This window comes from Dermacentor variabilis, chromosome 3 (genome assembly GCF_050947875.1).
Source record: "Dermacentor variabilis isolate Ectoservices chromosome 3, ASM5094787v1, whole genome shotgun sequence".
Taxonomy (NCBI): domain Eukaryota; kingdom Metazoa; phylum Arthropoda; class Arachnida; order Ixodida; family Ixodidae; genus Dermacentor; species Dermacentor variabilis.
The window spans coordinates 44142447-44158931 of record NC_134570.1 but is presented as its reverse complement, the minus strand read 5'-3'; the positions used below and the strand labels follow the sequence as shown (position 1 = coordinate 44158931).

Sequence of the window (16485 nt, the reverse complement as noted above, 5' to 3'; positions counted from 1 at the left end):
GAGAGTAGATTCCAGTCATTGATGTCCTATAATTTGCAAAAACGAGCCCCAACATCAGTGTTTGCTGAAGTTACATTGCCTGAATTAACTCACGTGATTCGATACTTACTCTTGTCAGCCCCTGGTCCTGATAGAATTACCGTTCACATGATAAAAATTTTATTCCATCTATCTCCTGGAGACCTTCTAAACGTTATAAGCTATTCCTTAAACAAAGTCTGGATACCTTACGATTGGAAAGTAGCTAAACTAATCCCGATACCTAAAATATAAGGAGTAGGTTATAACATAGAAAACATTTGACCTAGTTCTCTTACTTCTAATATGGTCAAGCTCGTAGATAGGGTATTACATTGCAGAATTACTATCTGGATGACGGAGAACTTAATATTAAGTCCAAATCAAATAGGCTTCAGAGCTAATTGCTCAATATGGTGTGCCCATGCTGATTTAGACAGCCGTATACAACTTGCCCGGAAAAGGAGAAAATATTCTGCTTTAGTGAAATTAGATATAGCTAAAGCTTATGACAGCGTTGAACATTCAATTTTACTGGATGTTCTGCAGCGTCGTAATTTCCCAAATTATGCTATCGCGTGGTTGGCAGAATTTTTGCGATCAAGAGAATTTTATTGCTTCAAGGACGGATGTACGTTCCTCGTCTAAATTCAGACAGACTCGCGGTGTTCCACAAGCAGCAGTCCTGTCTCCAATATTATTTAATATATTAATGAGCTCCATCCCCACTTGTCAGGAGGTGCACGTTTACGTGTATGCAGATGACATTGCATGCTTTGCGGCTGACAGTGACATTAACGCTTTATACCAAAAATTAGAAAGATACATCAGTATGCTTGAGGTATGGCTTCAGACAAGTTGTATGCCATTAAATGTAAGCAAAAGCGCAATTTTAGTGTTCCCAGTCATGGATTCGATTTCAATTTCTATAGCTTATAAGCAAGGACTATAATCCACAGGTTGAGTCTCTAAAATATTTGGGGATCATATATAATAGAAAACTCAACTGGAGTCCACACAGAGAAAGTGTAGCGTGTAAGGCATAACCTGCATTAGGTATTCTGCGCAGAATGAGTAACCGACAATATGGACTACGCAGGGATTCACTGTTGGTGATTTATAAAATGTATATGCGCCCCATATTGGAATTTGGGTGTGTCTTGCTCTCAGGCGGCCCTGCTTATAAAATAAAGCCTCTGGTTCTTTTGGAGCGTGAGGCCCTACGCCTGTGTCTGGGACTCCCTAGGTTTGTGGCTAATAATGTTATCCATCAAAAAGCGCGTCTTTCAGCATTGCCCTGCAGATTTCGCATCTTAACAATTCAAGCATGCATTTCTGAAATTTTACAGCTTGCCGCTTAGACGATTTGAATAAGCCTTAATTAGTGATCCGAATTCCTTCTTTCTTGCTCATTGGTCTCGCTTTCACACTCCACAGGTTTACAAAAACAATTAGATAGCCTCAATGTGAGCATTCGAGAGGTAATTCCACCAACCGAATCAAATCAGAATATTAAGATAGATTTTGATGACATTTTCCCCCCAAACTGTAAGTTTCAATCAGCCACTTTTTAAATAACCTGTTGCAAGATTACCTTGCACACGTACAAACAAATAACATAATAGTTACAGATGCTTCTGTGAACAACGAAAAGGCGGGCGTGGTCATTTTCTCGCTTCCGCTTGGCTGGTCATTCTCCTTGAGACTACCAGATTTCACACCCGTTCTTAAGCCGAGCTTTTAGCAATTATTTTAGCGCTTCGGAAACTCACTTCGAACTCATTAAGTGCTGTTATAATAACAGATTCGCTTTCGGTCTGTACTTCGCTTACAGCTTCATCCAATTCGCCAACTCTAAAGACGTTTCTAACATTAGTTCCTCCACAGTTCAATTCTTTAAAACCATTATGGGTACCTGGCCACTGTGGCTTACATTAAAATGAAATGGCAGACTCATTAGCGCGAGCATCCCTGAGTGGACCTATAATGCCGGTTCTTCCATTAGTGGCGCACGTAACAGCAATTAGATATAGAAAATATTCAATTCATAGAGATGTCAATGAATCAATAACAACATGGACAGAATATCAGCACCTAAAATTTCAGTGGAAAATTCATTGGTGTCCATCAACACAATCAGAAGTAGCCATCACGAGATTACGCTGCCATGTCCCTCCATTAAACCTATATTTACACAGGACTGGTCTGACGCTATCGCCTCTGTGCCCATACTGCCAAGAAACAGAATCAGTAGATCACTATTTTTTTGGTATGTCGGAGACACAAATTGTTAAGAAAAAGACATCTAGAACTTCCGCTTGCTAAATTAGGGTTAATGTTATCGTCAGAAATCATACTATCTTTCGGTGCGTCAGTTATAGGGGTCAGCCACAGGGACGTGTTTGATACCGTTTGCACTTACATACAATCAACAAAAACGAATAACTTTTTGATTGTTCTCTTGTAATTTGTTTGCTTTTGTATGTTTCTTTTTCTTTCTATTTCTCTTTTCATGGAATTTGTAACACTTCAAAAGAATAGGTAATCGTTTCGGCACGCTATTCTTGGCCAATCCCCCAGTGTGGGTATGAGCCATAACGTGAGGCCATCATCATCATCATCATCGCCGTCGCCGTCGCCGTCGTCATCATCATCATCATCATCATCAGAAGCTGCACCAGCATCGTGGCTGAGCACGCGGCATACCTCGCGTTCGAGCGTGTATATATATACGTCGCAGATCTCGTCCCGACGTTCCCGCGGGCAAGATGGCCGTGAACATCTTGGCCGTGTTGCTGATCTGCTTCTACTACTGCGCCGTGGTGTCCGTGGGCGTGTGGTCGGCCCGCAAGATGAACGCGGACAGCAGCCTGCAGATGTCGCGCCTCAGCGTCGAAACTCGCCGCAAGCAGGACGCGGCGCACGTCCTCATGAAGCTCTTCATAGCCAACCGCCACTTGCCGCTCTGGATGGGCGTCGGCTCCATGACCGGTGAGCGACACTCGCAGCTTCCTACCCGATCTCCCGCGTCGCGGCCTCCGAGATCGGGCGGCGCGGAGAAGGGTTGCCGCCAGCGCCGCACAATCTCCGAGGTCATATCCGTACAGCAGAGCATCCTTGTGCTAGCACCTGGCTACGTACACACACACACACACACACACACACACACACACACACACACACACACACACACACACACACACACATATATATATATATATATATATATATATATATATATATATATATATATATATACAGTAAACTCAGTTTTACGAACGTCGGTTTATCGAATGTTTCAGAATAACGAACTTTTTAAAAATCCCCGGCAGTTTTCTTTTAGATTCTACGGAAAAATGGTTCACTTAAACGAATTTTGGAACAGTCAATATTTCAGTTTAACGAACTCGCTCAGAGGACCAAGGTTTATTTTTACAATCAGTTCAACGAAGTTTTGCGCCCTGCACTGCAGGCGCAACCGACGCCCACCCTCATCAAACCGCCGCTCCAGCGGCAATGCAACGTCGCTGGCGCTACAGCGCTCCTGGGGCAAAGCGGCGGCGCGGAAAACGAACGGCAACGAGGCATGGCCTCCGAGATTGCCCGCACGAAACGAGCAAGCATGTAATCTCGGAGGCCATGAACAAAGTAACAGTGCTGGCGCTTACAACGCCGCCAGAGCAAAGCGGCGATCTGTCACACCACAAACCACGTGGTGTGTTTTTTTCCGACGAAGAGGAGACAACTGCCGAGCCAATTTCAAGCCCTATAACTCTAGCTGAGGTTGCAGGGTACATTGGAAAGTTGAGAGACTGTCTCAACAGCAAGCTGTGCCTGAAGAAGTCTACAAAAACATTGACTCTTTGGACAGTTTTGTTACTTCCTGTGCTTTAAAAGTACACGTGCAGAAGAAGATTACAGATCTTCTTTCTAAGTGAGAAAGGCAGCATTATAACTGTTATGAACCTTGTACTTGTTGATATGTACAAATTCCATTTCACACATTTCTAACCCTATGGATACCATGTCTTTTGCTCCATGAATTGCACTTCAAAATTTTGACTCTGTATGCCATGTCTTATGTTGGTCTAGTGAATATTCAGTTTAGTGAACTTTCAGTTAAATGAACTATTTCCTTCGGTCCCTTGAAGTTCACTCAAGTGAGAGTTCACTGTTTATATATATATATATATATATATATATATATATATATATATATATATATATATATATATATATATATATATATATATATATATATATATATATATATATATATATATATATATATATATATAGGGGTTTTCTTCAAAGTTCAGCACGCAGGACCCGATGTAAAATACGCAGGAAAGAGACGACGAACTTTTTGGGAGACTTCTTTTACTTAACGTTTTCGGCTGGTGGACCAGCCTTCGTCAGAGTACATATATATATATATATATATATATGGTGAAGCCTCTCCAGTCCTCGTAGAGTTGTGCTTGAAAAGGCGTACGTAGCCAGGTGCTAGTACGGGGATGCTCTGCTGTACGCATATGACCTCGGAGATTGTGCGGCGCTAGCATATATATATATATATATATATATATATATATATATATGCTAGCGCCAATGTCTATTATATATAGGAGCTGACAATGTCTGCCGTATGCATCCAACCCATTTTTATTCTATGAATTTCCTTCTCATGCTCTGGGTTCCCTTTGATTAATTGACCTGAGTAAGTGTACTCCTTCACAGACTCTAGAGGCTGACTGGCGATCCTGAACTCTTGTTCCCTTGCCCGCTATTCATCATTGTCTTGTGCATAGTAATCTTCAACCCCCGGCCGTCTTACACTCTCTGTTGAGCGAGAAGAAAGGGGATTAACAGAGGGGCCCAATTTTTTAATATCGTATCGTGAGAAGCCAACAAACAAAGACAGCAAGGAAAACATAGGGGAAATTACTTGTGCTTACTAATTGAATTAAACAAATGATAAATTAATGGCAATGAAAGTGGATGAAAAACAACTTGCCGCAGGGGGCGACGACGTGGGATCTACATTTTTCGCCCTATTATATATATATATTGTAACGACGTGGGATCAACGAGTATGCGTAGCAGCACCGCCAAGAAACGCACTTTATCAGTCGTCCAAGGGAACAACAACAACGTCTTCTTCGTTTTCCCCCGCTTCACCTAAAAACCCGCGCTACTTCAGCGTCGTCCCCACTGGCGCATACCCGCTGAATTATCGTTCTGCCAAATATAGTTGCGTCATTTGCTCCCCCTTTAGAAAAGATCATCGTCCCGATGATAGAGGCTTGGAAAGCAGCGGTAAAGAACTGCGCAGTCTTGGCAGTCCTCATAGTACGGCTTCATACGCAGCACGTGAACGACCTCGGGTAAATGCCGTCGGCGCTTTGAACAGTGCGAGCTGTCTGGAACGACTTCGTAGTTGACGTCACTGATGCGTCGGAGAACTATGTAGGGCCCGAAGTATTTACGTAGGAGCTTTTCAGAGAGCCCACGCTGTCGAATAGGTGTCCAGACCCACACTTTGTCGCCGATGTTGTATGTTACGGCTTGGTGCCGAAGATTGTAGCGTCTGGCGTCAATGTCCTGCTGTTCGTGGATTCGCAGACGCGCAAGCTGCCTAGCTGCCTCTGCTCGGTGCGTTATCTCTTCAGCACCCGTCTCGTTGTCGTCAAATTCATGAGGGAGCATTGCGTCTAATGTAGTTGTAACCTCACGGCCGTATACGAGACTGAAGGGCGTCTTGCGAGTGGTCTCTTGACGAGCGGTATTGTACGCGAAGGTGACATAAGGTAAAACCTCGTCCCAGTTCCTATGCTCTACATCTACGTACATGCTTATCATATCAGCCAATGTCCTATTGAGTCGTTCTGTCAGTCCGTTCGTTTGAGGGTGATACGCTGTTGTCTTCCGGTGGGCGGTACCACTTAGACGTAGAACAATATCTAAAAACTGGGCCATGAACGCAGTACCTCTGTCCGTGACGACTACTGCGGGAGCGCCATGCCTTAAAACGATGGATTCCAGAAAAAATCGTGCCGCTTCATCTGCTGTTGCCCGTTGCAGGGCACGTGACTCGGCATATCTAGTGAGATAATCCGTGGCAACGATTATCCACCTATTACCAGTAGTAGACGTGGGGAAGGGGCCCAGAAAGTCCATGCCTACTTGTGCAAATGGTGTGGCCGGTACGTCAACAGGGTGCAGTAAGCCGGCTGGTTTGACGGATGGCGGTTTACGACGTTGGCAATCCAGACATGTCTGAACGTAACGTTTAACGACCGCAGTAAGTCTCGGCCAGTAGTAATTCTGCCGAATCCGTGCCAATGTGCGAGTGTAGCCCAAGTGCCCAGCAGTCGGCTCGTTGTGGCAGGCGTGTAAGATTTCACGTCGAAGCGGTGATGGAACAACAAGTAAGTAGTTGCTGCCGCTAGGCGAGAAGTTCTTCTTGTAGAGGACGTTGCGACGCAAGCAGTATGATGCCACCCCTCTTGCAAAGAGCCTCGGCACGCGGTTGGTTCGTCCTTCGAGGTAATCAATAAGCGGCAGCAATTCAATGTCATCCCGTTGCTGGCGTGAAAGATCGGCAGTATCCACGAGTGCCAGAAAAACCGTGTCGTCATCGTCTTGTGCTGCCGGCTCAACAGGAGACCGAGAAAGGCAGTCGGCGTCTGCGTGCCGTTTTCCCGACTTGTATGTAACAACAAAGTCGAACTCTTGGAGTCGAAGACTCCAGCGTGCGAGCCGGCCGGAAGGATCTTTCAAATTAATGAGCCAGCAGAGGGAATGGTGGTCACTAACGACGGTGAAAGACCGACCATACAAATACGGACGAAATTTCAGAACTGCCCATACCATTGCGAGGCATTCTTTTTCAGTGGTGGAGTAGTTAGCTTCGGCTCGGGATAGTGTCCTACTGGCGTAAGCAATCACCTTTTCGCTGTCGCCCTGCCATTGTACTAGCACCGCCCCTAGACCGACATTACTAGCGTCTGTATGCAATATCGTCGGGGCTTCCTCATCGAAGTGTGCTAATACCGGAGGCGATTGCATGCGTTGCCGGAGCTCGTGGAATGCCCGCTGCTGGTCTTCGCCCCAAGTAAAAGGCATATCTTCTCGGGTGAGCTGAGTTAACGGCCACGCGATACGCGAGAAATTCGCAATAAATCGCCGGTAATATGCACAGAGTCCAAGAAAACGTCGCACGGCTTTTTTGTCTGATGGAATCGGGAAATTAGCGACGGCGGCAATTTTATCCGGATCAGGTCGGACTCCTTGGCTACTGACGACGTGACCGAGGAATTGGAGCTCATGAAAACCAAAATGGCACTTCTCAGGCTTCAAAGTAAGACCGGCAGAGCGTATCGCTTCAAAAACAGTTTTCAGCCTTCGTAAGTGTTCGTCGAACGTTGCGGAAAAGACAATCACGTCATCCAAGTACACCAGGAATGTTTGCCATTTGAGTCCGGAGAGCACAGTGTCCATTAGACGCTGAAATGTGGCTGGCGCCGAACACAAACCGAAAGGAAGTACCTGAAATTCATAAAGTCCGTCAGGCGTCACAAAGGCTGTTTTCTCACGGTCTCTCTCATCCACTTCGATCTGCCAATAACCGCTTTTCAAGTCCATTGAGGAAAAGTAGCACGAGTTTCGCAACCTATCCAAGGAATCATCAATACGCGGCAGTGGATAAACGTCCTTCTTTGTGACCTGATTGAGCTTCCGATAGTCGACGCAGAAGCGCAGGCTACCGTCCTTCTTCTTCACTAAAACTACAGGTGATGCCCACGGACTATTAGATGGTCGAATAACGCCATCTTCTAGCATCGTCTTCACTTGTTTTTGTATTGCTTCGCGTTCCTTTGGGGCCACACGATAAGGGTTTTGTCGGATGGGTCTGGCGTCGACATCAGTAATGATGCGGTGTTTCGTAAGTGGCGTTTGACCAACTCTTGACGCAGAGGAGAAACAGCCCTGGTACTGCTTGATGAGCTCAAGCAGACGGTTCCGCTCAACGGCCGTTAACGTCGGATTAACGTCTATAATAGGTGCAGCTGTGTGGATTGTAGGGGCCGACTCCTGCGCTAAGTGGCAGTCTTGTATTTCTGTCACTTCATCGAAATAGGCGACAGCAGTGCCTCTAACGATGTGTCGGCGCTCCCTACTAAAATTTGTCAGCAAGAGTGCGGCGCTTCCGTCGATTACATTGATAAGTGCTCTGGCAATGGACACACCGCAATTCAGTGCTAGCGCACTGATGTGTTCCGCTATTCCAGTCCCACTTTGCAGGCTGTCACAGCGCACCTGTACGAGGGAGCAACTCCGCGGCAAAAGTATGACGTCGTCCGCGGCAATACGTAAGCGAGGTTGTTGTGGCTTCTCATGGGTGACGTTATCCGAACTCGTGGCAAATGTGACGCTTCTGTCACGGATGTTAATCACGGCGCCGTACTCCCGTAGGAAATCCATGCCCAGTATAAGTTCATTACAACACTCAGTAAGGATGACGAGGGTGACGACGAAGGTTGAACCGGCGATTAAGAGTCGGGCCGTGCATTTCCCGACAGGTGTTATCAACTGACCTCCGGCGGTTCTTATGTTGGGCCCGTGCCATGGTGTCTTCACCTTCCTCAGTTTGTCAGCGACCTGTAAGCTAAGGATTGAAAAATGCGAGCCAGTGTCAACCAGAGCGGCTATTTCGTGGCCGTCAATGCAAACGATGAGCTCGGCGCTGACGATGTCAGTTACGTCTTTCGTACTTCTATTCGTCGTATTCGTCGTTGTGCTGGGCGTCTTTTTCGTCAATGTAGTCTTCACGTCGTCGTTCGTCGATAACGGGGGATGTGGAGCAGTTAGAGTATTGGCAACCTCACCCCCGGAGGTCGCTGCGGCTAGTTTCCCCGTCGAGGGCTAGGCGATCTGCCCCTAGTGACGTCGGCAAAGCTGCGACGAGTCGGCGAATTGTAGCGCGCCGGAGATGGAGAAGGAGAACGTGGTCGGGGCGTCGTCGTATTTGGTGGCTGACTGTTCACAGGAGCGTCGTTGTAAGCGCGTCGACCGTCGTACGGAGAATAAGCATAGTTGGCAGGGAAGCTTAGTTGTTGAGCGGCGCGATAGTTGTTCCATTTGCGGCAAACTCTATAGACGTGTCCAGCTTCACCACAATGGTAGCACACTGGTCGACGGTCGACGGTGCGCCACAAATCGGTTTTCCGACGCTGGTAGTTCGGCTGTAACTCTCCATGGAGCCAAGGGGTGGCGTGCGCATGTCGAAAATACGGCGTTGTTTGTGCTGGCATGATCGGCGGGGTCGGTAGAGTCGACGAGGGTGACGATGTCGGCTCTAGTTGTGGCGTAGGTGGTGTTGTAGTTGTGGGTGTCAACGGCGTTGAAGTTGCGTTGAGTGGCCGGCGAACAGCTTCCGCATAAGTGAGGCGCCGCGGAACGTTGCCACAGTCTGGCGCTGAAAAAGCTTGCCGGACTTCCTCCCGGACGACATCAGCAACAAAAGATAACGCTGGCGTCGGTTCCGTAGGCGCAACCACAAAGCCGAGCTGCCGAAGCTCTTCTCGCACCACTTCGCGGACAACTTCACGCAGAGACATGTCGTTACTCGCAGCCAGTACGGAAGTGTTCGCCGTCGAGTTGCCCATGTCATGCTGGCGGTATCGTTGATGCAGGGCCCGTTCAATGGCTGTAGCCTCTTTTGTGAACTGTGCCACTGTTGTCGGTGGATTTCTCACAAGGCCGGCAAACAGTTGTTCCTTCACTCCTCGCAGGAGATATCGCAGCTTTCTTTCCTCTGGCATGTCTGGGTCTGCCCTACGGAAAAGACGGGCCATGTCTTCCGAGAACATAGCAACACTCTCATTGGGCTTTTGAACGCGGATTTCAAGGAGACGCTGCGCGTTTTCCCTTCTGTCGATGCTTGAAAAGGTATCCAGCAGCTGTGCGCGGAAGTCGTCCCACGTGGCAAAGCTCCTCTCCCGGTTTACGTACCACGTACGAGCATTGTCCTTCAAATAGAAATAGACACTCGAGAGTTTGTCCGCCGAGCTGGTCTTATGGTTATACTGGGCGACGCGCTCGAACTGGTCGAGCCAATCTTGGACGTCTTCAAAGGCATCACCATGAAAGCTCTCCGGGACCATAGGATTCTGTAGTGTTACTTGCGATGGAGCTGCGGTGGCCATGTTATTTGTAGGAGGCAAACGATTTCTCGAAGTTTCTTGCAGGGGACTGGACTCGGGCGCTAAGCCTAGCAGGCGACGACTGAAGCGGTGGACCGGTGTTTCGATGCGCGATGGTGATTCCGGGCTCGCTCGTCGGCTCCGCGAAGGGGTGCCAAGCATGAAGAATACCCAGCACCTCCACCAGTGTAACGACGTGGGATCAACGAGTATGCGTAGCAGCACCGCCAAGAAACGCACTTTATCAGTCGTCCAAGGGAACAACAACAACGTCTTCTTCGTTTTCCCCCGCTTCACCTAAAAACCCGCGCTACTTCAGCGTCGTCCCCACTGGCGCATACCCGCTGAATTATCGTTCTGCCAAATATAGTTGCGTCAATATATATATATATATATAATAGGGCGAAAAATGTAGATTCCCATCATTCAATTTGATGCAACAAGAAGTCTCACACTTCTAGGTCGCAATGGAAGCTGTCGCGGATCTTGACATATTTGCTACCGAATAAGCGTAGTGGCGGCGCGTTTCTGCGACCAGCGATCACATCGTACCGTTTGCGCGCTCGCCACCAGTGCATAAGTCGCATAGCGGAAGCCCAAAAGCGTACATTTAATACGTGTTTTGACGCAGCCTTAGTTTCACAAGCTTTAATCGTAAATCTTCAAATGTCAAATACAATTGCGCTGCGAAACCGCGCTTGTATGACCAGGCTATATGTAACCATACATGAACACGCTATATATAAAGAACTAAACCAAACAAACAAATAAACAAACAAACAAAACACATAATTTTTTGCGAGCTAACTGTGAATCCTGTGAACCCTGTGAAGGCTACCGTGTTGTGGAGCCGTATGAAGAGTCCCACCGATGTGAAGGCAACCGTTCTTTTATCATGGTCATGGAGCCCACGAATCAGCCGTGGTGCATATATGGGCGATTGTCCTGTGACGTCGCTAAAGAAGTCACCGGCGGCTAATTGGGAAAATGTGTCCCTAAAGGGACAAAAAGTCGCTAATGACGAAATCTCTAAAATGGCAACACTGGTTCGGCGAGGCCGACTGCAATGTATCTATGAAACACAGAGATGCCCATCACCTGAGACAACCGCTGAACCAATTTCAATCAGATTTCGTGCATTTAAGAGAGAAAGTTATTCTGCAAACAGCTAAAAGCACAAACTTTAACGTTTCCAAAAATATGCCCAAAACCCATAGATATCGTAAGAGTTCAACAACCACGCTTACAACTATTGAAAAGGCATGGAGGAGTGGGGATCTTCTCGAAAAATCTTCAATGTTCTTACTTAACCTTTTCTTTTCGAGTACTGTTCACAGAATTGAAGTACTACAATTCTGTAAACAGTATCCAAGCTCTTAACATTTGACAAACCTTGTGTAATCAATTACAGCAGCTAGTGTAGTAACGTTTCTCATGGGAGTCTTTTGAAAAGCCGCATTCGCAAATTATTGTCAAACTCAAGGGTAGTTTATAATGTACCAAATTTTACCAATCTGGTCGTCCAAAATAATCAAGTTTAAGGAAAGTGTTTATATCTGCTTCTTCGTTTTCAGAGTTAGCGTTCCAAACTCTAACATTTTCTCTTTTTTTAATTTCCATTTACGGCAGGCAGCTCTGTAGAATAACTTAAGTGAAGTCGCGAGTACTTCGGTCTACAAAAGCTACGCGGAATCTTCGCGCAACAGTTGGTGGGTTTTTACCCTCTCTTATACATCAGGATCGGTTCAGTGTACTTGAGGTCAAGTGATCAGTTGCGCGGGTGAGGACGAGAGGGAGAGGGCGACAGCGAGGAGTAGGCACGATGCCTTGATGCGCGCTGCCTATCGGTGCCCCCAGTGCAGGAGGTCACCTGATCTGCAGAGTTCGAGGCGCGGCACAGTGAGAGGAGCGGCAGCACGGAACGTTCGCACTGGAACAAACGCGTGCGCTTCCCGTTGCCGGCGCTCTTCACGACACCAGTGCCTTGACCGTGAGAGCTAGTGCCGGTGGGGATGTACTAAACTTCGTTCATGTGTGTGTTCAGGGCGCGTGGTGCCAGGCGCATTTAGTTATTAAGCCTGCCCATAAGACTGCGACCCTTACGTGGTGTAATGACCTAATACCTCGTTATCGCTGTCAATGTTTCGGCCTTTCGGGCCAAACTGCGACTTCCTTAAAGAGGAGGAAGCACATGAACTGCTAGATAAGCAGAAGCGCTGGATATCTGGCTGTATCTCCGACTTCCTTTTCAGCGACCTGGGTGGGCGGCGGCTACCTGAACGGAACAGCGGAGGCTGTCTACAGGCACGGAATCCTGCGCTGCCACGCCCCTCTGGGCTACGCGGTCAGCCTGGTTTTAGGTGAGCCACAGATTAGCACAAGCTCTGCCACACCAAACCGCACTGCGTGTAGGCGCATGCAGTTTGAGGGCACTGATGTCACTGCGCGCAAGCACGGGTCACATGGTACTACTCCAGATTTCGCGCGCCTTTTTTTTTTAGCCCGGAAAAAGCAAAACGACAGCAGCTAACTTCACCGAAAGAAAACAGTTGCACATTTATCAATACAATGTACAACTTTGTCAGTGAAATTAAGTATTGCGCTTCAGAAAATACTTTTAAAATATCGTTAATTTTACAGTGGAGCTGTATATATGGCTTGCGTGCCATAATATTTTCGTGTCCGCACACAACATTGTCATCATCAATGGCTCATATGCCACCGTAAGCGATGGCTCATAGCCACGTAAGGTTCATGGCCACTCGCTTTGCGTTTCGTAGTTGCGATGACACTGCCCTGTGGTCGTCGGTGATTTCATTGCGGGTGTGTCCGGCCGAAAAGGGAGCGGTTTACGCGTTCCGCGTTGCAGACATATCCCTCGCGATGCCACACCGATCCGGCCCAACCGACCACCCAGCGGCGTATACGTGCATCGATCTGACGTTATCAGACAACGTGTTTGCAGTTGCGAGTACGCCGATCAGTGCATATCACAGCGACCACAAAACCATTGTGACCGTCGTTATTGAGAATGAGTGATGCCAGTAAAGTCTTAATCACGAGGTTTCTTACCTCGATGTTTACAGCTCCTCTGGTCATCCGCTACCGCAGGGCGCAATGGCCTTGACTTTTTAATATAATTTCTTAAGCTCGTGTAAAAGATAGTTTGAGTTGCTGAAGAGGAGAGTCAAATACCCAGCTGGTCGCATTGGCGTATACCGCTCATTAGTTTTTCACGGCTTCGCGCTACTTCCTTTACGCTTCGGGGAAGAATAGAAAAAAAAAACGAATAAGGTTACCCAAGCATACCGCAGGAAAACGCGGAGGGAACACTAGGAGTGAGCCTTACCCCCGTATTCAGGAATGCATATTAATTTGAAGCCCATGCTTGACTTGATTTAAAGGACGCCTGTCGTCCACGCACCTGAAGAAACGCAATGAGCGTCTTCGGCGCGTTCGCACCAGGCGTCATTTATATCAAGTCAAGCATGAGCTTCAAGTTGCATTTCTGAATGCAACTGAATTTCTGAATACGGAGGTTAGTCAAGCCTTCGAAAGCCAACTATCCGTCGTATAGATCTTCGTGAAGATGTCCCCTTCGCCTATTCTCTCTCATAAAGTCGGCCCAACACGCGACCCTGCTCATTGGGCTCGGGCCATATGTATGCTTGGTTCGCTGCGGATTTTAGTCGACGCTTGCTTATTCGCGTCCTCTGCCAATAGCTCTCTGCATGTTTTCTCCCGATGTGGTTGTGCAACTCCGGTCGTTTATTGCAACGCAAACACTTGTCGTCCTCATCGCAATGCGAGAGCGGCAGACAGCGGCGTAGCCAGAAATTATTTCCGGCTTGGGGGGGGGGGGGGGGGGGGGGGAGAAGGCACGTACTTCTCCGAGGACTGTAAAAAATACGATGGCCAGATAACGCTCCAAATTTAGCTGACACTCGCTCGCACTCGTGAATATTATTTTTCTGGTCTTCACTATAACGTCCAGCCTCATTCACGGAAACTCGCGGCGACTCACAATCACGTATTAAATATGAGTGCACTCGTTAGAGAATAGGCCGAACAATGAGTTGGGTTTAATTGTGTTACGTAAGAATGCTCCGTGAGCTAAGTGTTTCGTCACGAGCCGCCACGCAACCGAGTGACGAACCATATTACGTCTTTTCTGTAAGCTATTATACAAAACTTCAAAGCATGGATGTTTTCGGCTCAAAGCGCGGTGTAAGCAAATCTGGCGCAGCTGACACGTTCGCGAGGGATTACATAGAAAATAAATATTGATAGCACAAAAAAAAAATTCGTTACTGAACCAAAAACATTAAAGCCTGTGGCTTCCAATTCCATTGACAGTAAATAAATAAAATAAAAAAAAACGATGTGTGAATGACAGTAATACTGACGTAATACAGCTGCTGAAAGTATGCGTGCCACTCTGTCTTAGAAAACTATTTCTAGTCCTGCATTCTGGTACGCGCACCGCACGGCAAAGCTGGCGCACCATTTTACGAGGCATATAACGAGCTCGGAAGGATGGATATGCAACGTTTACATGTCTTCTGAAGTTTCGTGTCATTCACGCCGTTGCTGTCCGCGACAAACGTCGAAAGAGCGACTTGCTGCGCCGCACCGGCGTCATGCGCTGCCGTTGCCAACGTATAGGCAGCGGAGCCAGGCTGAGGCAAGCGACGGATGCTTCACCACGTGCACAAACATGGCGGCGCGCACGGGAGCGTGGCGCAAAGCGTCTGTATAAGTTGGTTTGCAGAGGTTGGCCATGACGTCATGATCTCGCGTAGCTCCTCCGTAGCTGTACGCAGTAGTAGTCTCTCGTGCGGTGTCACAGACGCCGTACAATCATGCCCTGTCATTTCGCGATGCTTCTGGAGATAACGCTGTGCAACTACCGTATACTAGCCGTGCAACATGACGACAGCTTTGACGATGTGGGCGCACGTCACTGATCGCAGGCGGCACTTTCTTCGCGAGCAAGATGCGCGCGACCAAGTCGTTGACCATGCTGGACCCGTTCCAGAACCGCTACGGCCGGTGGATGGCGCTACTGCTCTGCTTCCCAGCCGTTGTCGGGGAAGTCTTCTGGACTGCCGCCATCTTGGCAGCGCTTGGTGCGTCTCGCTAGTCTGGCCACCTGCGTTCAAAATGTACTGCGTAACGTAAGGGAGCCAGATATAAAAAATCTATTTCAGCTAAACCGCTCCCCAATTCGGTTATGTTGCTGTGATAACGTGCGAGATGACCATGGGATCAGCGCTTCTTATATTACGGCCACAAAACAGTCTGGCCACCCGTGCGAGCGAGCGGTTATGACCGTACCCTCTCAGGATAACATTTATACTATAGAAAGGCTACACTGTTCATTATAACACTGCCCCAGATTACGGTAAAAGCCCGCGCTCTCAGAATAACCTCCGAGATCGGGCAGCGAGAAGCGTGCTGCCCGATCGAAAGGCACGCCATGCTTGATGCCTCGCGAATGTTATTAACGTAGTTTTTTTTTCTGGCGCAAAGGCGGACATAGAAATATCGTACGTCAAGCCGAGGTCACCAGCACGTGAATATTTCTCATACATCTTTTGTATGAGACCGGAAGATTACCCGATGAGCGAGAAATGTGATGTTTATGCCCGGAGCGAAAGATAGACACTGACGCAAGGTTACTTAGCTATAGTGACAGTTAAAAAGTGTGTTCGAACATAAAAATTCCTTTTCTTCACTACGACTTCATCTAGCCCGCTGTGGGCGCCGTATCGTTACGCAAAGCCTCGCCAGACGTATCGAATCGGTAGCTCATCCTATACACTTAATGCTTGACAGTGGCGCTCCCGTAGTCTCGTGAGGGTCTGCAGCTTAAATTTTTGTCTATGCAGCTTTCCTCTCTAAGTGCCAACGGAGACACAAAATCTCTTTCTTTCAGGTGACACCGCCGTCGCTATCGTAGAGGTGGACACACGCTTCTTCATACTGGCCTCCGCTCTGGTGGTGTTCTTCTACACATCGCTGGGCGGCGTCTACGTGGTCACACACACCGACGTCCTCCAGATTGTCAGCACGGCCGTCTGCCTGGCAAGTGGAGCGGCGTATCTGACTGCAGCCCTTTAGATTGTATACATAGCCATACATAGATACTTCATAAGAAACTCTGTTACGACTATACTCCCCATAATCCTCTGTGTATGTCTATGTGTATTTCGGGCATCTGCCAGCGCTTTGGTGCAGCCGAGTCTCGCGAGCCACC

At 47.8% G+C, this 16485-nt stretch overlaps 1 protein-coding gene across 1 annotated transcript; it reads left to right on the top strand.

Moving 5' to 3' along the window:
* The first annotated feature begins 2684 nt into the window (after window positions 1–2684).
* On the top strand, window positions 2685–16349 carry LOC142574490 (high-affinity choline transporter 1-like). The gene is made up of 4 exons (XM_075683553.1): window positions 2685–3009; window positions 12479–12586; window positions 15200–15355; window positions 16165–16349. The coding sequence occupies exons 1-4, from the start codon at window positions 2787–2789 to the stop codon at window positions 16347–16349; spliced, it is 672 nt and encodes a 223-aa protein (XP_075539668.1). The 5' UTR covers window positions 2685–2786.
* The last annotated feature ends 136 nt before the right edge of the window (window positions 16350–16485 follow it).